This window comes from Trachypithecus francoisi, unplaced genomic scaffold (assembly GCF_009764315.1).
Source record: "Trachypithecus francoisi isolate TF-2019V2 unplaced genomic scaffold, Tfra_2.0 Lachesis_group8, whole genome shotgun sequence".
NCBI lineage: Eukaryota > Metazoa > Chordata > Mammalia > Primates > Cercopithecidae > Trachypithecus > Trachypithecus francoisi.
Window position 1 is genome coordinate 8,139,559 of NW_022681473.1, and position 26,780 is coordinate 8,166,338.

Here is a 26,780-nt window from a genome sequence, read left to right on the forward strand (position 1 = left end):
ACCTTAAAAACCTTACAGTTGGCCAGGCATGGTTGCTTACGCCTGTAATCCCAGCACCTTGGGAGGCTGAGGCAGGTGAATCACCTGAGGTCAGGAGTTCAAGACCAGCCTGGCCAACATGGTGAAACCTCGACTCTACTAAAAATACAAAATTATCCGGGCATGGTGGTGCATGCCTGTAATCCCAGCTACTCAGGAGGCTGAGGCAGGAGAATTGCTTGAACCTGGGAGGCAGAGGTTGCAGTGAGCCGAGACTGCGCCTTTACACTCCAGCCTAGGTGACAAGAGCAAAACTCCATCTCAAAAAAACAAAACAAAATAAACAAAAAAAACCTTACAGTCTAAAAGGATCTACACAAAATTAAACCTGCTATCAACACTATTTTATCACCTATGCCTCGCCATCTACCTCAACACAAGGAAAGTAACAGTTTAGAACACTCTCTATTCGACCATTTTTGTTTGAGACAGAGTCTTACTCTGTTGCCCAGGCTAGAGTACAGGGGCGAGATCATGGCTCATTGAAGCCTTGACCCCTGGAGCTCAAGTGCTCTTCCCACCTCAGCCTCCTGAGTAGTGGGGACCACAGGTGCACACCACCACACCTGGCTAATTTTGTGTATTTTTTATGGAGACGGGGTTGCCATGTTGTCTAGGCTGGTCTCGAACTCCTGGGATCAAGTGACCCTTCCGTCTCAGCCTCCCAAAGTGCTGGGATGATAGGCTTGAGCCACCACGCCCAGCCTTAGAGTGTTTTGATAAACTATTTTCTAGAAGTTTTCCAGATGTGTTTCAATGATTAGCTGTCTGTTCTACTGCGCTTCCCAAGATCAAGTAGTAGGGTGCAGGTCTGCCTAAGTGGTGATCCCTGAGCTGTGACCAAAGCCATTCTCTGGTTTTTAATGAGGTAACGGGGAACACAGGTCCAGTCAGCCGCCCTGTGAAGGTCTATAAGGGGTAACACTCTAGAGCTGGTGCATATCTTGGTCTCTAAAACCTTTGGAAGCTGGTTATTCCTCCATCTAGGTCCACAAAGAAGACCCTGTCAGTGCTCGCCGACCTAAGAGACTGCCCACCTTGCTCGATGGCTCTCTGAAAGAAGTTCTAAGTCCAACTCCAAACTCTGACTTTCCTCAAGAGCCCTCAATATCACCCCAAGACCTATGCTGGAAGAAGACCAACACTGGCAAATCATTCCTACAGCTACGCTAGATTACCACGGAATTTCCAGAATGTGACAACATGGGTGTGAGCCAGGCCAACACCAAATTTCAGAGGACCCACCATGTAGATGCATGCTGGCGTCTACATCAACACCTTCAAGTCCAGGCCAGTCCAGGTGCAGTGGCTCACATCTGTAATCCTAGCACTTTGGGAGGCCAAGGCCGGCGGATCACTTGAGGTCAGAAGTTCGAAACTAGCCTGGCCAACATGGTGAAATCCTGTCTCTACTAAAAATACAAAAATGTGCTGGGCGTGGTGGCACGCGCCTGCAGTCCCAGCTACTTGGGAGGCTGAGGCTCAAGAATCCCGGGAGGTGGAGGTTGCAGCAAGCCAAGATGGCACCATTGCACTCCAGCCTGGGCGACAGAATAAGACTGTATCTCAAAAAAAAAAAAAAAAGTCCAGGTCCAAACTGGACAAGCCTCCTGAACTGAGGTAGTGAAAAGACGCAGCCCAAACATTTTCTGACGTGCACCCGCCCTCATGCCAGCACCAACAACAACAGTGACAACTTACTGGTTTGGCTAAGAAATTAGAAAACTAGCTTAGAAAAAAATCACATAACCGCTACTGTGTCTAAAAGATCTGTAAATCAATACATGTAAAATGGACTCTGTGAAAGTCATTATCTTTCTAAGTCAAGGAATCCGAGCTTCCACAGAGACGATGGATACTATTACCCTGATAGAGAGGATATTCTATTACAACACTTACAATGTGAAATTCAAATCTCCTAAGGTACAAACATGCTTTTAAGACTTTTAGTGCTCGCTTCGGCAGCACATATACTAAAATTGGAACGATACAGAGAAGATTAGCATGGCCCCTGCGCAAGGATGACACGCAAATTCGTGAAGCGTTCCATATTTTTTGGCCGGGCGCGGTGGCTCAAGCCTGTAATCCCAGCACTTTGGGAGGCCGAGACGGGCGGATCACGAGGTCAGGAGATCGAGACCATCCTGGCTAACACGGTGAAACCCCGTCTCTACTAAAAAATACAAAAAAACTAGCCGGGCGAGGTGGCGGGCGCCTGTAGTCCCAGCTACTCAGGAGGCTGAGGCAGGAGAATGGCGTGAATCCGGGAGGCGGAGCTTGCAGTGAGCTGAGACTGCACTACTGCACTCCAGTGTGGGCAACAGAGTGAGACTCCATCTCAAAAACAAACAAACAAAAATAAAAATAAATAAATAAATAGTAAACTAATGCATGGAAGAGTTTGTCCTAGAATATAGTAAGAAGACAGAGTAGTATATCTTGGCTTGTATAGTGCTTCTGTGGTTAAAGGGGCAACTGCCCCCAAGTGTTTTCATGAAAGTAACACTTCTGCTGCAGGCCAGTCATGCCAACTCAGCTATGGCCACGTTCTCTGGCTCCAACGCTTTTGTCCATTAAGGCTTGACCTCAGCACCCACTTAAAAAAAATGTGGCCTAAGGAGAAATGTGACTGACAACTGCAGAACTCCCACCCTAAGTTCACACACACATAAGGGTATGCAAATGGGCTTTGGATATGGTTTGCGAGTGATACAGCATAGCACATTTCATCTCTTAATAATCACTTTTATGCCACTGAGGAAATTTTGAATGCTTGTAAAATTTAATAATTTATCTGCCTCTCCTACTTACAGCAACACAAAAAGAGAAAAGAATATCAGGAAAACCTCACCATACAAAGGCAGAAGGGAAGGGATCAACAATGAGGCTCTAAAACCCTTCCTTATTAACATCAAGCAGCATACCACCTGGTCCCCATAACTCTGCACCACAGTCCATGACATACTGGACCATAGTAGAGGAAGTACTATTTAGCATGGAGGGAAAACAAAGATAATTTCTAACGCTTGAATTTCATAAAAGATAAAGCAACTATAGCAGAGCTACCTTTTTGTAACAGAATCTTAAAAGTCAACTGTATTTCACAGTTATTACCTCTGGGAAGTGAGAAGAGGGATGGACTGGGGGCTTTTTCCTTTGTGCTTTCCATGTTTCCATACTGCTCAAATTTCTAATCATGGACATATATTAATCATTTTGTCTTAAAAAAAAAATGCTGGTAAAAGGCCAGACACAGTGGCTTACACCTGTAATTTCAGCACTTTGGGAGACCGTAGGAGGAGAGCTTGAAGCAAAGAGTTCAAGACCAGCCTGGACAACACAGCGAGACCCTGTTTAAAAAAAAAAATAGCCAGGTGTGGTGGCATGTGCCTATAGTCCCAGCTACTTGGGAGGCTGAGGCTGGAGGACTGCTGAGCCCAGGAGTTGCAGGCTGCAGTGAGCTATGATTGCGCCACTGCACTGTAGCCTGGATGACAGGGCAAGACTCCATCTAAAGAAAAAAAACAAAAAATGCTGGTGAAAAATGCGATTAACAGAACAATTTTGTTCTTTTAAAACCAGCTGTGGGTAAGCTATTCATCTATATAAAGTTTTTCAAAAGTACTATGTATTCTGGGGGAATTTAACAGATGTTAAATAAAAGCAGATACCTACCTGAGGAACAACTACAATGCTCTTTATTTAAATATCTAATACAGGAAATGGTATTTTTTTCAAAAGCAAATTATATTTTGACAGGCATCAAGAAAAGCAGCAGGACCTTCCTAACACTGTACTATTCGAGCCCCTCTTCTCTGCCCTAAGAGACCAAATCCCACGACATTCTTATGCACACCTAACCTTAGATCCACAATCATGTTTACATTTCTAAAAAGCATGTGTCTCAAATATTTGTGTCCCATTTGAGTTACATGAGACAAGAATGTTAATCCCTCCATAGAGTGCTGCATGTTGCCAATATATTCTAAACAACATGAACAAAGACACCCAGGAGACCTCAAATTAACCAGATGACTCTAATAAGTGGAAAGACCAATGGCAGGCCATTTTCTCCCCACAGGGTGTTATTCCAGCCTGCAAAATGCTCAAAGAGCACATGTGTTCCACAAGGAGTTAGGAGGTACAAGGGTGATGGGTGGAAAACAAGGTTGAAGCAGGACAGTGGACAAGCTCAAGGACTGGTCAGTAAATGTGACGTAACTGCAGGCTCCCAGAATGCGAAAATAAGTCCGCCTAAGCCTCTCACAGCAAGTTAGCATAATCATTATACATTTGATCAGGATGCCTGGCTGTTTCTTGGGCTAATAATTTATTACGTGGACTGTGCAGTGACCAGGAGACCTAGGGGCAGACCAAACATCAACAGCAGTCAGTGATTTCATTCACGCCCCTCTGCTGAGCTCCTTGCCAGCCGGCTCGCGCCTTTTCAACCTAACAAGATGGAGAAGGCAGCTGCCCAAATGTCACCAAACACAGGCATGGAAGTGAAGGAGGAACAGGAAGGCTGGACCCACATAGGAAGGGACACAGTGTTTCTATGTGTGAAAGAGGTGGGTTAGGATACTTCAGCGATGGATGGGCCTGTATAGAAAGAGAGAGGCCTGCTTAGGATCAAGAAAGGAATACCATCACATACTCAACTCTCGTTTGAGCTTGGTGTTGTGCTATGGATCTGGCCACAGCAAACTAAATTAATGTGGCTCCTGATTTCCCTAGAGGAAGGACAGAGGAAAAAAAGATGTATAAATCTGTTAAGTGATGTGGAAACAGAGTGGAAGGAGCCTGTGGAAACAATCTACTTTTGCCCAGTTAAGTCCCAGATCTACACTCTGCAAGGGGCAACCCCACCCCTCCATATGAATACAACCTAAAGAAATGTCTGCACAAGAGCACTAGGAGTCCTGGGGGGAAATGTATGCATTACTGAGGGTGTTAAACAGGAAACATTCTACATATTCATCAAGAGAATTATGGTATATTCATTCATACAACGGAATACTACCCATCATGAAAATATTTAACTATGGCTACCATACCACATGGATGATTCTCACAAACCTAATGCTGATTTAAAAAAAAAAGAAAAAAACCAATCAAGTCACAGAACACATACAGGATGACATCATTTATACAAACTTCAAAAACATTCAGAACTATAAAATATATAGAGATGCATTATGTAGTAAAACTAATTTTTTTTCTAAAAAGGGAAATGATGGCCGGGCGCGGTGGCTCAAGCCTGTAATCCCAGCACTTTGGGAGGCCGAGACGGGCGGATCACGAGGTCAGGAGATCGAGACCATCCTGGCTAACACGGTGAAACCCCGTCTCTACTAAAAAATACAAAAAAACTAGCCGGGCGAGGTGGCGGGCGCCTGTAGTCCCAGCTACTTGGGAGGCTGAGGCAGGAGAATGGTGTAAACCCGGAAGGCGGAGCTTGCAGTGCGCTGAGATCTGGCCACTGTGCTCCAGCCTGGGCGACAGAGCGAGACTCCGTCTCAAAAAAAAAAAAAGGGAAATGATAAACACGATTCAAAATAGTGTTTCCCTGTGTAGAAGGAAGAGGGGAGATGGTCAGGAAGGGGCACCCTGAGAGCTTCAACAGAGGTGATAATGCTCTGTTCCTTAAGCTGAGCGGAACAGAAAGATGTACTCTCATCATTCCTATCTGGGATATATATATAAAATAATATTATCCAGAAAAAAGGTGGGGAAAGGAAGACAGTTGAGGGTGAAGCCCAGCAATGCTCCCTAACTCTGACTTACACATCCGCCTGCCTAACCAACAGTGAGGAGAGAGCCCAAGACTTCAAGGCAACAGAATCAACTCAGCTGCAAGGTGAAAAAAAGAACACCTCCAGGCACTTCTCTGGGCTTTCTGAGTGAAACCAGCTCCACACACTGTCTTATTCAAGTGGCAAACTGTAAGACATATCACAGTGTCCCCAGAGTTGGAGACAGGCTGCCTTGCCAATACAGAAACAGAAAATATCCCCAAACTCAGGCCTATTTTGCCAATGGAAGGAAAGTCCCCAGATGGTTCCAACAGACAGAGAAGAATGGACTGAATTTAGGAACAAGGCAGTAATTTCATAGAGCCCTGCAGAGCTGGGAGATTCTGGGATCAGTTTTAGTGGGGGAAGGGAGGTAAAAATACACTTGAGGACACATTAAATAGGACCCCAAAACTAAGAGCATAGTGCTTGGGACAGAACGTGTGTAATAGGAAGTTCAAATGAACATGTGTGCCGAAGGCTAATGAGAAGTCCCTAGGGTGATTATATGAGCTTTACCTGCAAGAGGTGACAATCGAGTTTGGCACATGCTGAGTCTATTGGGAAATAATAATATCAAGAGATCTATGCCACATCCATGTTTGTACAGCCCCCGGCGCCGGCGAGGCAGGAGAGTGGCTTACTCGGGGAAACTGACTGCCAGGAAGGCCGGATTCGGTCAGCCCAACCGGAGAAAGCCCGGGGCCGAGGTCAGAAAGTCCCTCCGGGAGGACAGAAGGGTGGTCCCGGCCTCAGGCAGAAGGTGGGGCTGCCAGGAGAGGGCGGGTCCCCGCGGCAGGAGTCCCGGGAGGCCTGGCTGGAGCCAGGCCCGGCCGCGGGACAGTCGGTGGGATGGAGGGCGGGGACCCCTTGGGCGCTGGGGCGGGGAGGGCTGGGCCCCAGGCGGCCACCCCGCTCCTCTGGCGCCCCGCCGCACCCGCCCGCGCTCACCTAGGCACGCAGCTGGACGAGCTCCGGTCCACCTCCCAGGTGGCGTACAGGTTCATCTGCACCGGGGCGGGGGTGCGGCCTGGCCCCGGGCCGCCGGGAGGCGCGGAGCCCGAGGCCACCGCCACGGCCATGGAGGTGGAGGTGGACGAGGACGAGGAGGAGGCAGCCGCCGCCGAGGTGGACGAGGACGACGAGGTGGCCTGGGCCAGCTTGGGGGGCGTCGGCTGCTGTGGCGGCTGCTGCTGCTGCTGCTGCGGCGGCGGCGGCTGCTGAGGGGACTGGGCGACCCCGGAGCCCCGCTGGCAGCTGCCGCCCCCGGCGCCTCCGGGACCACCGCCCGCCCCTCCGCGTTCCGCCATGGCCCGGCTAGACGGGGGTTAGGGAGGCCGAGACGACGCCGAGCTGGCTCCCAGGCTTCCTCCGCGGCGGCGACGGCGGCGGCGGGGGCTCGGCAACCTCCTCAGCCCGCCTGCCTGAGCGCGAGCCGCCAGCTAGCTGCACGCACGCGCGAGGCCTCTGAGCGCGCGGGCCTCGCGCTCGACCGCCGCTGCCTGTTGCGGCTCGCGCGGCCGACACGGGTGGGCGTGTCCGGGAGGGGGCGGGGAGCCCGGCCAGCGCGGCCCCACCCAGCGCCGAGGGGCCGGGCCGGGCGCGCTCGCGCCCTGCGTGCGGCGGCGCGCGCCCCTCGCTCCGACGGAGTTGAATTGGTGGTCTGTGGCCAGCGCGCGCCCGCGGGCCCTGCCCTCAAATCCGCGACTCGTCCGCCCCCGCTCCTCGCCTCCCCGCCCCCGGCCCGCCGCGGCCCAGCCAGCGGAAACCCAGCTTTTCCGGGACTCAGTCCCGGCAGGGAGGGGGCTGCCGCGGGAGCGCGCCTCGGCCCCTCGAGTCTTCGGAGCCAATGTCGAACCCGCCGCCAGCGGTGGGGGTCTCCCCGGGGAAGCCCGCTCTCCGCCTACCGACCTAGCCCTGCCCTGCGGCCCCGGCAAACGGAGAGGTCGGCGGACACCCGGAGCCCGCTGCCACCGCGAGTGCCTGTGATCCGGGAAGTTCCCGCCCCGAGGGCAAGCGGGGGCTCAGGGACCTGGAGTCCAGAAGATTCTTCGCACGAGTGGATTCTCAAGTTACCCCGGGGCCCATCTGGAGCCAACCTTCCTCTTCTTTCCCTACAGCTCCCCTACCCCCCAAATCCTTTAGCGTGCCAGTGCTTTGTTGCTTACCAAATTTCTAAAATTCCATTCCTCCTAAGGCCTAGCTCAGCTGCCACGTCCTATCTGGATCACCTCCCCTCCACCCCGAAACCATCTTGAACCCTCCAGCAAGTGAGCGCCTCCACTGGTGCACTTCAACACCAACAGTAGTACAACAGCAGCACATGACTCCCCTCCCCACAGGCTGGCAAATGCCCATGGGAGCCAGTGATCCAGCCTGCTCTAGTCTGTCAGAAAGGCTGCTCAGGACCAGGGGATAAGAACCTGGAGAAAGCAAGTCCCCCCATCCCACACACAAACCCCAAATCCCAGCGACTAGTGTTGCTTGAACCCAAGGGCTCGCATGGACTCAGGACAATTTAGCTTTTGAGCTAAGTTCTCACACAGGTAAGGACTTGGACTTCTGGTCACAAGGTCAATTGGGAAGGCCTGCCCTGGCCTACTTCCCAAGCCCACTGTTACTTCCTCCGCCACGCTAGGGCGCTAAGCCGGCTATTTTTACTCCCCAAGGACAAAGTAGTAAGGTCAAACCAGACCTAGAGGTACTTCCCCCAAGCCTTCCTACAAAGCAGGGCAGTGGTGAAACAGATTTCAGCCCGGGGTTGGCGTCACTACCAGTCAACTGCGCCATCTGATCCCAGTTCATGTTCGTGGTTACTGGGGCAGCCCAGTAATTGTAGAAAGAGGCTATTTTAGTCCTTTTGCAAGAAGGGGCTAAAAGGAGATGAGGGAGGATCAGGAGTGTTACATATTCATCTCTTTCCTTGGGAAACAGCTTTATTTACAAAACAGGTCTGAAATAAGAACATGAAATGACAAGTCCTTGGGAACTGCGGGAGAGATGGCTCTTGTGTGAAGCCCAGGCATCCAGACGGAGGGCCAAAAAAAGGGCCAGCATGAGGGGACCTAAAACTTGAACTCTTTGTATTTCTTGCTGCCCCCACGGCTATCCTGGGGCTGAGCTTTCCGTTTCTTTTGCTGTATAGGGAGAAAGAGACACAGGTTATATAACAGGTTGAACCACCCCCAGACCCCCAAAACAAGGGTGGGCAGCCTGACATAGACATAGAAGTCCGTGGGAAAGGTGCTGAATCTGGATTCTCTTCGAGCTCCCTCTCACACTTGGCTGAGTTCCTCCCCCTAATCGTCCTTAAAGAGGGCAGCCCACTGGAGGATTTCTAAGACTTCCAAATCTAAGCGCACAGGGCAGCAAGCAGAGGCCACCCTCACTCTCACCACTAGAGGGCACCACACCACTGGAAACGGCAGGCCAGGGATCTCACCCAGCCCAGCGCCCCTGGAAGTGCCTACCTTCTGTTTGGCGGCATGCTCAGCCACCATGTCACTGAAGTCTTCCTTCTCTACTTGAGCCTGCTGCTCCCGCACATGCTCCTCATACTTCTGGGTCATGGCCATAGGATCAAGCTCCAACTCCTCAGGCGCCAGCGCCACTTCCACACCTTGCAGCTCCGGAGCCGGGCCCTTCCGGCTCATAACCTGGAAAGGAGATCAGGGCCTTGTCACCTCCAAAGAGAGTCAGAGAAGCCCTAGCTTCTGCCGCCCTTCTCAGCCTCCAAAAGCAGTGTGTCCTCCAAGTACTCACCGTGGACATGTCATAAATGTGGGTTGATCCCATCATGGCTCCCCCAACAGTGGCTGTTCTCTTCTCTGGCAACACGGTGAAGAGCTGAGGTGTCTCACTTCTGTGAAGGACAATGGGATCAGGCCCAAAAAGGTCTCCAGAAGCGGAAACAAAAGATACAGGCGGCACCTCCACTCAGCGCCTTGGAGAGCTTCTGAGCTCCCCAAGGATGCAGCCTCTGCAGTTCATGGAGCCCCATGACAGAAAAGAACTGGGCAGGGGGAAGGGGAGGGTGGCACAGTGCTGACTCCAGGGAACACAGATGGAGCTAAGGGGTCCCCTAAACCAAGTTAGGGGATCACAGACCAGGACTCCCACATGCACAGAAGGGTCAAAAGGTCAGAGAGGCTCAAAGTTTCCAAGAGAACTTTGGTACAGAGAAGCTAGCAAGAGAGAGCAGGCGACAACAGTTCCCACCCGAAGAATGTCATGCCTTCAGTTCTCATGTACATAATTCACACTTCCAGGCCTTCCGACGCAAGAGCCATCCACAGCCAGTTTCACCACTAATTTCAAGGATTACACTAGGAATAAGAGCACTTCTACCACTATTACCCCAGACTATGTACATCATCTCCACCTCTCCCACTGGAAGAGGTGACAATCTATTCTCCACACAGGAGCCAGAGAAAATGGCTTAAAATAGATGGCAGGTCCTGTCAGACCTTTGCTCAAAACCCTCTGAGGCTTCTGATCATTATCTGAATAAAATCCAAACTCCTTACCATGACCTAAAGGGTTCATAGCCTGATCCCTTACCCAAGCCCTCCTCACTATACTCTGTCCACAGTACCCTTCTTTATTTTTCTTCCTTGAATATGCAAAGCTTGAGACTTCTGCTTCCTGACAAGGAGCAACAGGAACCAGATACACCCTCCTGCCTGAAACAACCAAAAAATGGGCAAAATATATGAAACAGTGGTTCTCAAGACACTAGACATGGGGCAACAAAGCACAGTGATTCCTGCGAGATAGGAAACAAATGCAATGAGCCCTTCAACTGCCCCAGCATACTACACCAAGAGTTTGCAGGCCACAGAACAGAGGGAAGACGCATGGAGAGCCCTGAGGACTCCATGAGTTGGGAGGATGAAGCTGAAAGTCCAGGGAGATCAAGGCAGCTAGAGTTCACAGGATAAAGTACTGGAGAAAAGAGCTGAGAGAGAACTCAAGAGACCTAGAGAAGGTCCTCAAGTATGCAGGGGAGTACTAAGCAGCACGTGCCTACCAAGGACAGGGAAAGAACCACCCGAAAGGACTCGTAACAGCACCTGCTGCTCACTCAGAACTGGGAATAGTGTAACTCCCACTAGCCAGACGGAAAAACCTCCTGATTCACAGGGCGGTGGGTAGAGTACACAGGCACTTGTGCCTCACAGTGGGGAGGACTGCTTGAGTCCTGCCTCAAGAACCCCAAAAACAAGACCTGAAAGGATCAAACTAGCTCCATATAACTATATTCCTGAGTGAGCTGAAGAAAATCCACAGGAATACAAAAATATCATGGACCCAACAAGGTAAATTTCACAAAGCCTAGCATTCAATGAAAAATTACCAGGCACTGGACAGGTCTGGTGGCTCACACCTGTAATCCCAGCACTTTGGGAAGCTGAGGCAGGAGGATTGCTTGAGCTCAGAAGTTCAAGACCAGCCTGGGCAACACAATGAGAACTCTCTCAAAAGAAAAAAGGAAAAGAAAAAAAATTACCAGGCATGCAAAAGAGTAGGAAAATACAATCCATATGAGGAGAATGAATCCACTAATGACAATCAACCCAGAAATGGCACAGATGTTAGAGTTAGCAGACAATACATTAAAATGTTGTTATAGCCAGGTGTGGTGGCTCATGCCTGTAATCCCAGCACTTTGGGAGGCTGAGACAGGCGGATCACCTGAGGAGTTCAAGAACAGCCTGGTCAACATGGTGAAACCCTGTCTCTACTAAAAATACAAAAAAAATTAGCTGGGTGTGGTGGTGCACCCTGTAGTCCCAGCTACTTGGGAGGCTGCGGCACAAGAATCGCTTGAACCTGGGCAGCAGAGGTTGCAGTAAGCCGAGATTATGCCACTGCACTCCAGCCTAGGCAACAGGGCAAAACTCCATCATAAAATAAAATAACATAAAATAAAAATAAAATATTGTTATAACTGCATTCCACATGTTCAAAAAGTTAAGAGAGAAAGAATAGATTTAAAAGACCTGAAATCAAACTTCTAGAAAGGAGAATTATATTGTATGGGATTACTGTTAGAACAGAAATTACAGAAGAAAATAATAGTAAACTTGAACACATAGCAATAGAAATTTTCTAAAGTGAAATACAAAGAGAGAAGAATTTCTTTAAAAATGAAAAGCATCAGTGAGCAGTGGGACAACTTAATAGAGGAATAAGCTGAGAGGAAAGAGAAGGGAACAGAGAAAATATTTGGAGAAATCATGACCAAAATTTTCCCCAAATTAATAAAAACTAAAAACCCAGATCTAAGATGCTTAAAAAACCCCAAGCAAAGAAACACTCAGAAACTACACCTAGGCCATTGTAGTCAAATTGTTAGAACTAGCGATAAAATCTTAAAAACAGCCAAATAAAAATGACACATTATGTACACAAGAACAAAGGTAAGAATGACAGCAGCTTTCTCACCAGAAACAATGCAAGAAAGAAGACAGACACTGGAGCAACATCTTAAAAGTACTGAAAGAGGCCGGGCGCGGTGGCTCAAGCCTGTAATCCCAGCACTTTGGGAGGCCGAGACGGGCGGATCACGAGGTCAGGAGATCGAGACCATCCTGGCTAACACAGTGAAACCCCGTCTCTACTAAAAATACAAAAACTAGCCGGGCGAGGTGGCGGGCGCCTGTAGTCCCAGCTACTCGGGAGGCTGAGGCAGGAGAATGGCGTAAACCCGGGAGGCGGAGCTTGCAGTGAGCTGAGATCCGGCCACTGCACTCCAGTCCGGGCGACAGAGCGAGACTCCGCTTCAAAAAAAAAAAAAAAAAAAAAAAAGTACTGAAAGAAGGCTGATGTGGTGGCTAACGCCTGTAATCCCAACACTCTGGGAGGCCAAGGCAGGTGGATCACTTGAAGCCAGGAGCTCGAGACCAGCCTGGGCAACATGGCAAAACCCCGTCCCTACAAAAATATAAAAATTTGCTGGATGTGGTGGCATGCACACGTAATCCCAGCTACTCAGGAAGCTGAAGCAGAATCGCTTGAACCCAGGAGGTGGAGGTTGCGGTGAGTCAAGATCACACCACTGCACTTCAGCCTGGGTGACATAGCGAGACTCCATTTCAAAAAAGGAAAAAAAAAGTACTGAAAGAAAAAAAATGGTCAACCTAGAATCCTATACCTGGCAAAGATCTTTCAAAAATGAAGGCCAAATAAAGAATTTTTAAGACGACCCAAGCTGAACGAATTCAAAACCAGCAGACCCACAATACAAGAAATGTTTGTTTTGTAGAAATGGGGTCTCACTATGTTGCCCAGGCTGGTCTCAAAATTCCTGGACTCTAGCAATCTACCGCCTCAGCCTTCTCCCAAAGTGCTGAGATGACAGGCGTAAGCCACCATGCCCCCTAACTTAAGAAACATTAAAGGGGCCGGGCGCGGTGGCTCAAGCCTGTAATCCCAGCACTTTGGGAGGCCGAGACGGGCAGATCACGAGGTCAGGAGATCGAGACCATCCTGGCTAACATGGTGAAACCCCGTCTCTACTAAAAATACAAAAAACTAGCCGGGCGACGTGGCGGGCGCCTGTAGTCCCAGCTGCTTGGGAGGCTGAGGCAGGAGAATGGCGTAAACCCAGGAGGCGGAGCTTGCAGTGAGCTGAGACCCGGCCACTGTACTTCAGCCTGGGCGGCAGAGCGAGACTCCGTCTCAAAAAAAAAAAAAAAAAAGAAACATTAAAGGAAGCCCTTCAGGCAGAGGAAAAAATGGTATCAAGATAGAAACCTGGATCTACACAAAGAAATGAAAGAAACAAAAATGGTAACTACGTGGCTTCATGCATGATTCTTATTTAAACCTCCCTAAAAGATAACTGACCATTTAAACAAAAATAATAACTACACAGTACAGGATTTATAACATGTAAATACATGATAACACAGTGCAAAGTTGGGCGGAGATAGCGAAGTACACTATGGCGGCTCTTAATGCCATCTGGAAGCAGTGTGACATCAAGAGAAGCCAGATCCTGATACAGACGTGATCTACGATAACCCAGAGCACCCACTAAAATAACAAAGCAAAAACTTAACAGCTAATTAACCAACACTGGAGACAAAATGGAATCATAAAAATTGTTCAAGTAATCCAAAAGAAGGTATAAAAACAGGAAAAACGGAACAAAGAGCAGAATGGATAAAGAGAGGGTCATTTCATGATAAAGGGGTCAATTCATGAAGACCTAACAACACTACACATTCAAGTACCTAAAAATGGAGCTTCAAAATACTAGCCCATCCCTGTCTCAGGGCCTTTGCACTTGCTTGCACTTACTGTTACTTCTGATCCAGATGATCCTGTGGCTGGCACTTTTTCATTTGGGTCTCAGTTCAAGTACCACCTCCCCAATGAGGCCTTCCCAAAGGCCTCCCTGCCACCCCATCCCATTACCCAGTTTTCTCTGCTTGAGCATCCTTATCTACATCTGAAAGTATCTTGTTCTCTAATTACCAGTTTGCCTCAACTGCTGACTCCTCCCTGCCTCGCCTGGCAGAGTTGATTCAATAATTGTTTAAAAAGGGATGGGGGACAAAGGAACAATAGTCAGCCAGTCAGCCAACGGGAAGTGAAGCCCTGTCTGGCACCCTCACCCATCCATCGCCTCCTCAATCTTTTTCTTCCTCAGCTCAATGAGTTCAGGGGTCTCCATTCCAGCAGGCACTGATGAGAAGCCTCCAGGAGTGATGAGGCCACTGTGAAGAGAGGAACAAGCTCTGAAGTAAAGAGAAGGCCCCCAAAGATAAGCCATTTCCAAAAGGCATTCTCTGCTTCCCCCACCTGTCTGCAGGGGTAATAAAGCCTGTCTCATCTGGTTTGTCTTCATCACTTTCTTCCTCTTCCTCTTCTTCTGAGGATTCTTCATCAGATGGTTCCAGTTCCCCCCAAGGGGTCCGATCAATCTCTTCTTCCTCAGTCTTGGTCTGAAAGAAATCACTTAATCAGTCAACAAATGTTTTCTAAGTACCTATTATGTACCAGGCTGTTTTAAGCTGCAGGGGTGTTAAGAGTCAACACACAGACAATAATCCCTGCCTACCTAGAGCTCAAATTCTAGTGAGGGGCTTGCATTAACATCTCAGGAAAATGTTTGCCCTTTTCCAGGCTCTGCTGTGTCAGAACACGCAAATCCCTGATAATGAAGCTATAAACCAACAATCTCTAACCTTCATGACATTAAGTAAAACCAAGATCGCCAGTACATAGCCCATACCTGAAATTCAGCAGCATTGGTTCCAAACACGTCCCCATAAAGCGGTTTCCCAGTCTCATCCACTGGAGGTTTGCCCCAGCCACCAGCATGGTACCCAAAGGAACAGCTCTGCAAGACAGTGAGCACAATCAGTTCACTCCTTAGCTGCAAAATAAATTCTGAAGCCCTAGAGAAAAGGCACACTCAAAAGTACAGAGCTGACACTTGGGAACTCCGGAAATTATGACTGCAGAATAAAATTAAATATTATGAAGCATTAGAAACCAAAATTAATAAACAACTAAAATCTGGAGGCAACAGGATAAGGAGACAGGAGGCAGAAAGTATGCTAAGAACCTCTTCTGTCATGGCAGAGTCTCTGCTATCTGAAACCAAAATATGTACGTTGAAAACATGACTTCAATTTCTTACTGAGTTTTCCTAACTTTGGAAGGCTAGCTTGTTCAGAATCTATTTATCGTAAGGGGCAGAAGTTTAAACAATACTAAAGTTTAACAATACTACTTTTTTACTTTAATGACTCTTACCTGTCATTTTTTTAATGCTTATTTTAAAATAAGAATAAATTAGAAGACATTCTTGAGATAAAATTATTTCTGATAGATTGAAGTGAAGCTAAAAAAATATATATATTTTTTCTTTTTAAAGTAGGGGTGCGGTTTCACTATGTTGCCCAGGCTAGTCTTAAACTCCTGGCCCCAAGGGATCCTCCCACCTCAGCCTCCCAAAGTGCTGGGATTACAGGTATTGAGACACCACATCTGGCTGAGATAAAATTATTTCTCTCTGGCCATTCTTATATTCAGAGACGTATCTGGAAACACATTCACCAAATAGTGAATTTGGCTATTTCTGAGTGGTAAAATTGTGACTTGCTTTCATCTTTGTACTTGTCAACTCTGACTGAATATTTTATGATGAGCATGTCAGTTTTTTAAAAAACAAAAACCATTGCTTGTTTTTTCCACACATAACCATGGTATATGACAAATATTATGTGTCAATAAAAATTTTTTTAAATAAAGAGACACATGGTAGAGTTAGAGAAGGAAAACAAAAAAATCACCTTCCAGTTCAAAAGCAGAAATGGCCAAGAATGAATGAAAGGACAATGCTCACCTCAGGGATGGGCGAGTTCAGCCCAGGGATTTTCAGGTTGGGATACGATGGGGGTGGTCCGTATCGCTGCATGGCAATCAGCCACGGGGGAGGGACCTTGTGGGCATTCTGCAGGAAAAAGAGAACAGGATACCATCTGCCAAACCCTATCCCTGTCACTGCCTTCCGCTCTAATCCCCACCCTCTTCGCTGCTTCCCCAGACAGCTAACTGACACTCACTGGTCCTACTGGCATCCCCAAGGAAATCCTTAGCTCATCAGACAGATCTCCTGGCTTCTTCTCCTTCAGTCGTGTCTCGAACTCCTTCCCCTAAGGGAAAAACAGAGCATGCTACATTGCAGACCCAGACACTCAGTGGGAGCACAATGGCAAGAGGACGTGAAAACAAAGGCGAGAAGACCTAACCCACATCAGATATAAAATCCCAGTGAGGGCTACCTGGCTCCCACTCTGATTCTCATCACTTCTTTCCCTGGCCAAAGTCAGGGAAGGAATAAAAACCAGGCCAGACTCCCAGTGCTGTCAATAAACCACTATGAGAACACAGCCAACGTTAGGACCTGACTTCTCATCAGTAAAACGAGGGCACTCGACAGGATGATCTGCAAAATTCTTCCACCTCATAAATTCCATGACATCAAGGGGACTACGATTTCAAGGATCAGAAAAAAATACCAACTTCTCTACCACCCCCAATATTAAAAGTTTCCTAAAAGCAACTGTCCCTTGGCCCCTCCATCCCTAAACCACCCACCACCATTATCACTTCTAAGACAGGATATGAAGAGTCTATAAGGGAAAGAAGCCACCAGATCTGCATCTCTCCTCCAAACAGGACCTCATTTTAAATTCCATCTCATCCAAGGGTAGTCAATGGGCAATTCTAAGGCTGAGGAACTACTGTAGTTGCTTCAGAAGCCCTCCTGGGCCAGGTGCGGTGGTTCATGCCTGTAAACCCAGCACTTTGGGAGGCTGAGGCGGGTGGATCACTTGAGCTCAGGAGTTTGAGACTAGCCTGGGCAACATAGCAAAACCCTGTCTCTACCAAAAATACAAAAAATTAGCTGGGTATGGTGTGTCTATGGTCCCAGCTACTCGGGGGGCTGAGATGGGAGGACTGCTTGAGCCCAGGAGGCAGAGGCTACAGTGAAGCAAGATCATACCACTGCACTCCAGCCTGGGTAACAGGGTTAGACCTCATCTTTTTTTTTAAAAAAAAAAAAAAAAAAAAAAGGCCGGGCGCAGTGGCTCACGCCTGTAATCCCAGCACTTTGGGAGGCCGAGACGGGCGGATCACAAGGTCAGGCGATTGAGACCACCCTGGCTAACATGGTGAAACCCCGTCTCTACTAAAAATACAAAAATTAGCCAGGAGCGGTGGTGGGCGCCCGTAGTCCCAGCTACTTGGGAGGCTGAGGCAGGAGAATGGCGTGAACCCGGGAGGCAGAGCTTGCAGTGAGTGGAGATCGCGCCACTGCACTCCAACCTAGGCGACAGAGCGAGACTTCGTCTCAAAAAAAAAAAAAAGGCCGGGCGCGGTGGCTCAAGCCTGTAATCCCAGCACTTTGGGAGGCTGAGACGGGTGGATCACAAGGTCAGGAGATCGAGACCACCCTGGCTAACACGGTGAAACCCCGTCTCTACTAAAAAATACAAAAATCTAGCCGGGCGAGTTGGTGGGCGCCTGTAGTCCCAGCTACTCGGGAGGCTGAGGCAGGAGAATGGCGTAAACCCGGGAGGCGGAGCTTGCAGTGAGCTGAGATCCGGCCACTGCACTCCAGCCTGGGCGACAGAGCGAGACTCTGTCTCAAAAAAAAAAAAAAAAAAAAAAAAAAAAAAAAAAAGCCCTAGACAGTCTCAACCCCAAGGCCCAGCCTGACCTCTCCCAGCCCCCTCCCAAACCTCATAGTACAGGTCCCCATGGATGGTCAGCTTTGGCTTGGTCTGCCACTTGAAGAAGGCATCATGCAGTTTCTGGTAGTCGATGTCAATTTTGCCCATCTTAGGCCGAACTTTCTCTCGCATTTTTGACTTCATAGTCTTCTGTTCTTCCTGTAGAGAATGGCAGAAGACAAGCCTTAACAAGTACTCACCAAATTCATGTAGAGAATCCAGCTCCCAACTCCAAAAGAGATCAAGGGAAGCCTCAATTATCTCACCCCGGAAGTCACCAAAATCCTTCCTGCTCAAACCCTTCAAAATTACATACTCCATACTGAACAAAACAGACTACACAGTATCAGCCTCAGCTGTGTATATCAATAACTAGTTTTTAAACCATCTCATCAAGAGATGAATCTCATCATTTCTCTGGAAGGCAGAGACTTCCCCGTGTTCTTTTGTACCTCCTGAGTTCAGAGCATTTAACTAAAAGCTTTAAAATTAAGAAGTTACGGCCGGGCGCGGTGGCTCAAGCCTGTAATCCCAGCACTTTGGGAGGCTGAGACGGGCGGATCGCGAGGTCAGGAGATCGAGACCATCCTGGCTAACATGGTGAAACCCCGTCTCTACTAAAAAATACAAAAAACTAGCCGGGCGACGTGGCGGGCGCCTGTAGTCCCAGCTACTCGGGAGGCTGAGGCAGGAGAATGGCGTGAACCCGGGAGGCGGAGCTTGCTTGCAGTGAGCTGAGATCCGGCCACTGCACTCCAGCCCCTGCGACAGAGCGAGACTCCGTCTCAAAAAAAAAAAAAAAAAAAAAAGAAGTTACACAACCACCATGAATCCCTAGCCACAAAGTGCATCTGAGAAAGGAGTCACCAGGTGAGCTGGCAAAGTGAAGGCAGAGGGGAAGAAGAGCAGAGGAGGAAAACAAAAGGATAATTAGACAAGTAACAAGTAGGTGGTAGGTGGGTTTCAACCCATATTCCCATTTTGAAGCACACTGCTGTGAAGGATGGGGACACCCGAGGGCAGGTCTGAGCCCTGCCAGGCCCTCACCTTCTCCTGCAGGGCCTCTCGCATCTCCTGGATGCCTGTGCGTTTGATGAAGTCTGGCAGCTCGAAGGGGGGCTTCTCAATACCCCGTTTGCCCTGCAGGTACTTGCGCTTAAAACACCAGTGGCGTGGCACAGGCACGGAGTTCCTAGTGGCCTTGAGGTGAACCAAGAGCTTAGGGTCCTGCGCTGTCACATCGTGCATCTCCACAACATCGGGCCGAGCCACCAGCTGGAAAACACATAGTAATGCATGTTCTCGAGAGCCCCGACTTCTCAGTTCTGAAGCTCTTCTTCCTCAAAGGACCTAAACCCAAATCACTCACACCTCCTTCAAAGAACTCCTTTTCACCTCCCTGGCTCCCCAGGTGGTCTCCCAGCTGGGATCCAGGGCCTGCAGGATACTCTCAGGGCTTACCTGCTTGAGTTCAGCCACAGTGAAGCGGTTCATTCGGCGCAACTTCTTCTTGGACAGCTTGGGGGCTTCTGGCTTCTTTTCCTAGAACAGAACAATCATCTCTTTTGAGCACGACTCAGATGTGAATGCAACTGCCCAACCCACCCCAAACTTAAGCCACCAAAGCTCTGCAAGTGTTCACCATGGTCCCTCTCTGGATGCATCTCAGTCACCTGTGCCCAGAGTCCCTGCTTCCCACCAGGAGAGTTGGGCCTGACCTGCTCGTCATCACTGCTGTCATCATCACTGTCCTTGTGCTCCTCTTCAAATCCCTTCTTCTTGGGGGCTGCAGAGTTCTCCAATTTGTCAAGTTTCTCTGGCTCCTTCTCCTTCTCCTTCTTCACATCATCAGTGAGCTGAGGAGGCAGACAAGGTGAAACCCCTGCCCTCTGAGCCCCTTCCCAGTTCCTAAAGCCAGCACTAAAAACATGCCTGTTCACTGCTGCCTCACACCCACCTCTGAGTCCCTTCCCTGTTTGGCACTGCCCCTTCCGAGTGTGCTCTCCTTGTACCTTAAAAGCCTCAAAGATCCTCTTAAAGAAGATAAAGTTGGGCTCGTAAATTTCAGGTTCTTCAGTCACATACTCAATCTCAACATCAGCTGCTGGGGAGTCAGAGCCACGGGATCGGGTTGAGTCTTTCTCCCGCTCCCCAGAGCTCTCAGAGGACACCCCTCGCACCCGCTGGGGCTTTTTCTTCTTCTTTCGGTTCCTGCGCTTACGGTTTTTCTGTCAACAGGAGGAAAACCAGCTGGGTCAGGGAATCCAAGCACTGTGCCAGCACCCCAACCCCTAAACTCCTCCCCCGGTCTCCCCGACAGTTCAACGGTCAGGCTTTTCGGAGGCCATCTCATGAAGTGGCTGCGAAGGGGCCTTGGAGGCAGACTCCAAGGTTCTGCCACTCACAAGCTGTGTGCCTTTGGGTAAATTACTGTGCGTCTCAGAACCTCAGCTTTTTCAGCTGTAAAATGTAGGCATGCATAGTACTTGAAACTCAAAAGCAATTAAATGAAAAATATCTGTAAGATGCTAAGGGTGGAAATTGGCACAAAACAGAAGCTATTACTTACTGAACACTTATAAACTGTGTTATTTCCGTACCCAAGTCCCATCTCCTGCCTTTCCTTCCAGACTCAGCTCCAACCCCTACCTCCTTTTTAGATACGGACACTGTGTCCTCCTCAGTCTCTGACGCTGACTGGCCCAGGGACGAGCGAGCATCTGTTTCCATTTCCTCTTCCTCTGTAAGGAAGAAGGTGGTAATGAGTCTTCACGGTGCCACTGCGCCCTGCACTCATTCACAGTAACCTGCCTTTACCAAGAGGCAAGGGAAAGGGACAGAGGGACGAGGACTCAGCTCAGCCTCTCCGGGTTCTGTGGCTATAGCCTCAGGACGCCTGGCACTCACCCTGCTGAGAGTTCATCTCTTCCTGGCGGCTCTCCTTCAGCTGCAGGATCTTCTCCAAAGCCTGTGGGATCTTGGGGCCCACAGAGGGGTCATCCATCTGCCAGAGACAACCAGTCAGAGAAGGCAAATCACAGTGCCCTTTTTCTACCAGCTTCTACCTCTTGGACTAGAAAGGTTGCTGCCCAGGTGATGTAAGCAGCAGAGAGTGGGCAACACCAGCTGGGCTCAGTGAGGTTCAGTGTTCCTCAGAGGGACCCCAAGACTCTGCCTCAGTAATGTCTCCCCAGTCCCTCTGCTGTACCCTTAGTTTAAATAAGTACGGCTCCCCACTACCCCCAGGAATTTAAGTCCCCCCATCTTCTTGCAGAACCCTTCTCTAAAAATCCAAAAATAGTCCCCTCCTAAACTACCATCTCTTATGCCTAGGAGGAAATCGTTAGTCTCACCTCTCTGTTCTCATCTCCAGGGGGCGGTGGGGGACCACGAGGCCGGGGAACAGGGGCTCCCATGGGCAAAACTGTAGGAGTGGGGCCCACTGGGCCCACTGGAGCGGCTACTGAGAGACGGGAAAAAGAAATCCAATGTCAGAAGAGACAAAACACTCACATACAAAATTCCCTCTCTTGCTAAAAGGGTGATGGTGAACCTGCGGGGAGGAGGGCGTCTGGCGGGGCTTTCGGGGTGCTGATCACGGTCCAGGTGCTGGTTGTACGGGTGTGTTCAGTGTGTAAAAAACCATTAAACCATATGTTTATCATATATGCTCTTTTTAAATGTGATAGATACTTTAAAAGTCTTTTTAAAAATGTCTGAATCACCTTTCTTGCTCTTCCCCTTCATCCCAGGGTCTCACCTCGAGGACCCAGAGGAGTGCGCACACCAATCTGGCCCATGTCTTGTGGGGGCCGAGGGACTGGGGTGCCCATCTTGGCAATCTCCTGCTGTCGTTCCTGCTCCAATAACACAGCTGCCTATGGGAGGGAAGTGGGAGTAGACACTGCCTGAAAACTCATTTGGCAGGCAGCCCCTGGCAAATGCATTCTTTCAGCCGGGTAATGGGCCCAAGGAGAACAATCACAAACCCCTTGGGTGCTGACATCCCCTCCACCCCCACACTTCCAGACTACTAATCCAAACAGAGGAGCTCTCTCATCACACCGGAAAATCCCTAGAAATAACACCAACGAAAACCCCAGGAAACTTCTGGTTCCTAGCAGAGAATTTCATATTGAGCCAAACAGTGCCTTCTACTTTTCAGAGAGTTTTCTTCCCCAAAAGATACATTAGAAACTTTTGAGCTCTTTTCTTATATCTACCCCTCAAGATCCAGCGCAATCTGGGCAAAGACAGTACTTTATCCACAGGTCGAGACTTGTGTGTTTTTTTTTTTTTTGAGATAGGGTCTGGCTCTGTTGCCTAGGCTGGAGTACAGTGGCATGATCTCAGCTCACTGCAACCTCTGCCTTCCCAGCTCAAGCCATCCTCCTATCTCAGCCTTCCAAGTAGCTAGGACTACAGGCATGCGCCACCACACCTGGCTAATTTTTGTATTTCTGATAGAGACAGGGTTTCATCATGTTGGCCAGGCTGGTCTCGAACTCCTGAGCTCAAGCGATCTGCCCACCTCAGCCTCCCAAAGTGCTAGGATTACAGGTGTGAGCCACCACGCCCAGCTCATACTTGTTGCTTTTAACGCTTAGTTTTTAATACTCCTGAGTAATCCACTGTGTAATGACTAATGCAACGCACCTCTGGGGCCAAACATCTTATATAACATTCCCAGACTTACAGTCCTATTTTGTCTAAATCCAATACAAGTAACTCAATTACCCAGAGTCCTATCTAGAATGATGTCATGTAAGGCGAGCAGAGGTCAGCATGCTCTTTTTGAATAGGTCAGAAGGTAAATACTTTAGGCTTTGTGGGTTACCATACGGACTCTGGTACATATTTTTGTTTGGGTTTTCTTATAATCCTTAAAAAATTTAAAAGTTGTTTTTAGCTCACAGGCCATACACATACAGGCCACAGGTCATAGTTTGTCGATTCCTGAACTTCAAGAAAAATTGAATGCTTTGGAAGATACTAGTACTTAGTTGGGAACAAAGTAGCCTCCAGGGAAAACTTGATTGGTGCACTCGAAGCACTATAAATGACAGCCAATGGATTGGACCATGAGGTCAAAGGTTAGGGGGAGGGGTATTACCCGCTTCTGCTGCTCCAAGAGCTCATGTTCCTTCAGCGAATGATCTCCCTGCTTAAAAAAGAAAACAAGCTCATACCAGTACCAATACCCGACGGGCCAATCTGCCACAACTCTTGCTTCTTGAGATCCTCTTCCAGTCAAGGGCCCATGTTCCAATATTTATTCCCGACCTTCCCAGAAGCCTTAGTTCTAGGACCCAGCTTTCTCTTAAGGCTCCACTGCCTCTTCAGGGACCTAATGAGGCCCAGGCCAGGGCTTCCACCTGCCCTACCTGCTTGGCACGTTCCTCCTGCTGCATCAGCAATGCCGCCTGCTGCTGAGCCAACTTCAGCCGCTCCTCCTCTGACAGTGCCACTGGCTCACCCACACGGAGAGGAGGCGGGGGCCCCAAATTTGGTGGGTGGGCCATAGGAAAGCCAAGGCCAAGGCCTGGTGGAGGTGGTGGGGGAGGTGGAGGAGGCTGCAAAGGGGGGAGTCCCAAAGGTGGTGGTGGCATGGGAATTCCAGGGAGCTGTGGAGAAAATATGATCATAAAACTAGGAAACATTTATCTACTCATCTGCACATATCTAGGGGATCTACTTTGAGTCAGGAGCTGGGATTCTAAGTCAAATGATACATAGTTCCTACTTCACAAGAGAGAATGCTCCATAGCCCTATAAAGATATGAGAATGTTAACTTCCGGCACCAACCACAAGAAGCTATCCACTCTCTCCAGAAAGATAACCTGAATACAGATTCTGCATACAATTCCAGGAGACTCAAAGACACCTCCGAGGCCATCTAGGGACTCCTCATCCTACACACAGAGATCAACAGATCCCAGGTCAGAGCCACTACTTTAGAGAAAAAGAGGCAAATCCTGGATCAGAAGCAACATGGAAATTTAGAGGACTTAAATAAACAGGAACCACTGTACCAGGGCAATGCAAACCCCAATGACTGCTAAATGCAAGGAGTATGAAATCAAATCAGGGAGCCCTCAATGTCTCACAAAAGAACATGGGAACTGTTCCTGGGGCAGGCAAAGAAGACGGTGATTGCTTCTAGTTGGGTAGGGACAAGTCAGGCTTCCTTCTATTCAAGCTGTATTTTTTTTTTTTTTTGAGACAGAGTCTGTCACCCAGGCTGGAACGCAATGGTGCAATCTCAGCTCACTGCAACCTCCGCTTTCCAGGTTCAAGCAATTCTCGTGCTTCAGCCTCCCAAGTAGCTGGGATTACAGGCACCTGCCACGATGCCTGGCTAATTTTTGCATTTTTAGGAAAGACGAGGTTTCACTATGTTGGCCAGGCTGGTCTCGAACTCATGACCTCAAGTGATCGCCCGCCTCGGCCTCCCAAAGTGCTGGGATTACAGGCGTGAGCCACCACGCCCTGCCTCTCTCTTTTTTTTTGAGACAGTCTTGCTCTATCGCCCAGGCTGGAGTGCAGTGGCCTGATCTTGGCTCACTGCAACCTCCGCCTCCTGGGTTCAAGAGATTCTCCTGCCTCAGCCTCCCAAGTAGCTGGGATTACAGACATGTGCCACCACGCCCAGCTAATTTTTGTATTTTTAGTAGAGACAGTTTCACCATGTTGGCCAGGCTGGTTTCAAACTCCTGACCACAGGCGATCCATCCGCCTTGGCCTCCCAAAGTGCTGAGATTACAGACATGAGCCACCATGCCCTGCCTCTTTTTTTTTCCCCTATTTTTTTATTTAATTTTATTTTATTGTAAGTTCTGGGGCACATGTGCAGGATGTGCAGGTTTGTTACATTGGTAAATGCGTGCCATAGTGGTTTGCTGCACCTATCAACCCACTGCCTAGGTATTAATTCTGGCATGCATTTGCTATTTTTCCTGACACTCTCCCAGCCCCTACCCCATCACCCCCCCACTTTTTTTTTTTTTTCAGAGAAGTCAAGTCTCATTCTGTCACCCAGGATGGAGTACATGGAGTACAGTGGCGCAACCAGAGCTCATTGCAGCCTTGAACCTCAGGGCTCAAGCAATCCTTGAGCCTCAGCTTAGAGAGTAGTTGGGACTTTATAGGCATGTGCCGCCGTGCCCAGCTAATTTTTAAAAATTTTTTGTAGTAACAAGAGTCTCACTGTGTTGCCCAGGCAAGTCTTGAACCCTGGCTTCAAGTGATCCTCCCATCTAAGCATCCCAAAGTGGTAGGATCACAGGCATGTGCCACTGCACCTGGCCACAAGCTGAATCTTGAATGACAGGTAGAATTTGGAGAAGCAGACAGTGGAAAAGGAGGCAAGTATCAGCATCAAAGAGAGAACTGAAGAGCTCACAATTCTGTCACGGCAGTACCTCCCTGCCCAATCAGTCAGTTGCATCCCAAGTACACTGCAAGTGAGAGGAAGGGCTACCCTGAACAAATGGAATCTTTTTATTCCCCACTCAGGTCAGGCGAGTAATGTGCAAGGGTGTGACATCTCACACATGCACGCGAACACCGAATCATCATGCTCATGAGCTACAAAAAGATCAGCAGATGGAATCTTAAAAAATGGAAGAACCTCCCTACCTGTGCTGACATGGGAGGTGGAGCGGCTTTGTCCCCATCTTCCCCTCTCAAAACCGGCCGATTCAGCACGATGCCAGTCTGCAAAAGAGAAAGGACTCTAGGTCAGTCCAAAACTAGCTGTTTCACTAATCGACGTTCTCTCCCAATTCATTCAACAAAACGTATCCAGTGCCTGTCTGCCAGCGCTCCGGCTGGGCACTGAGGAGGACCAAGATGGATACAAGAGATTACAACTAAGCTGGCAAAGGCAAGAACAAGCCAAAAAGAGCAAGCCTCCGCCTTGCTGTGCCGAGATAAAGAAAGAATGAAGACCGAGCCGTCATGGGGTATATAAGGTCTCCTGGAGAAGCTCGGCCTATCCTGACGTCCCGCCGCCAACACCTACCTGGCGGGTGTAGGTCTGCAGCCGCTCCACCAGCTCCTCGCGATTACCTGCGGGGCAAAGTACACGATCAATGGAGCAGCAAGCCCAGCCAGGTCAGACCCCAGCGGCCCGCCTCCGCCCCTCGCGCCCGGGTCTCCCGGGTAACCAGGCTCCGCTTCTCCGCAGGCCCGTAAAGTCCCCTCGACTTCCTGTGTTCCTCACCCTGGATCGGAGCTCCGATCTCTGCCAACTTGGCCTGAAGCTCCTGGGCAGCCCAGGCGCCATAGTGGCCTGGAGGTGGTGGCGGCGGCAGCTGCAATTCGGCTTTGGGAGGCTCGGGATGCTCGGTCGCCATCTTAGCCGCAGGAAGGCGCGCGACCAACCCGGAAGCTCGAGCCGGCCTCTGGGCCCACTTTCCGGAACTTCCGGCGGCGCCGTACGCCACGTCCTCTCTGGTTGGGAGGCGACGCTCACCGAGGCCCACCCGCTGCGGTGCGCTGGGCGACGGGATTCGCCGCAGACGCCCCTTTCTCCAGTGGCCCCTCGGCCGTCTGATCGCTAGGCCTCCTGGGAGTTGTAGTGCGCAGGTCTCGGTCTCTGCGGGCCCTGCGCCCGGCTATGGTCCAGAAGGCCGGCGGCGGGCCGGAGGGCGGGGCTGCGGGGAGGGCTGGCCCTGTCCCGAAGGA

The 26,780-nt window shown here is 49.5% G+C and overlaps 2 protein-coding genes, 1 non-coding gene and 1 pseudogene across 6 annotated transcripts in view; 1 reads left to right on the top strand and 3 right to left on the bottom strand.

Annotated features, from left to right (window-relative positions):
• The window catches only part of PACS1 (phosphofurin acidic cluster sorting protein 1), a 174,051-nt gene extending 166,483 nt beyond the window's left edge, over positions 1-7,568 (bottom strand). The window contains exon 1 of the mRNA XM_033205163.1: positions 6,786-7,568. Coding sequence (XP_033061054.1) covers positions 6,786-7,144 — 359 coding nt within the window. The 5' untranslated portion in view covers positions 7,145-7,568. The remainder of the gene's footprint in view (positions 1-6,785) is intronic.
• LOC117081935 lies at positions 1,989-2,095 on the top strand. The gene has a single exon (XR_004436386.1). It is a non-coding gene; the product is annotated as a U6 spliceosomal RNA (small nuclear RNA).
• Positions 7,569-8,742: 1,174 nt separating the features above from the next.
• Positions 8,743-26,503, bottom strand: SF3B2 (splicing factor 3b subunit 2). Of its 4 annotated transcripts, none has more exons than XM_033205164.1 (22): positions 26,317-26,503; positions 26,116-26,162; positions 25,731-25,808; positions 23,476-23,715; positions 23,205-23,255; positions 21,852-21,969; positions 21,445-21,554; positions 20,999-21,095; positions 20,741-20,832; positions 20,104-20,319; positions 19,810-19,947; positions 19,553-19,633; positions 19,139-19,366; positions 18,101-18,250; positions 16,418-16,507; positions 16,198-16,305; positions 15,079-15,186; positions 14,646-14,788; positions 14,459-14,560; positions 9,597-9,696; positions 9,305-9,490; positions 8,743-8,971 (listed from the first exon to the last, which is right to left on the bottom strand). In XM_033205164.1, exons 1-22 carry the CDS (start codon positions 26,447-26,449, stop codon positions 8,900-8,902), a joined length of 2,688 nt encoding a protein of 895 aa, XP_033061055.1. In that variant the 5' UTR covers positions 26,450-26,503; the 3' UTR covers positions 8,743-8,899. The 4 variants fall into 4 exon arrangements, with proteins under 4 accessions (XP_033061055.1, XP_033061056.1, XP_033061058.1 ...); XM_033205165.1 differs by having other exon boundaries at positions 8,751-8,971; positions 21,445-21,551; XM_033205167.1 differs by lacking the exon at positions 23,205-23,255 and having other exon boundaries at positions 8,751-8,971; positions 21,445-21,551.
• LOC117081906 lies at positions 25,607-25,691 on the bottom strand (annotated as a pseudogene).
• Positions 26,504-26,780: the final 277 nt, after the last annotated feature.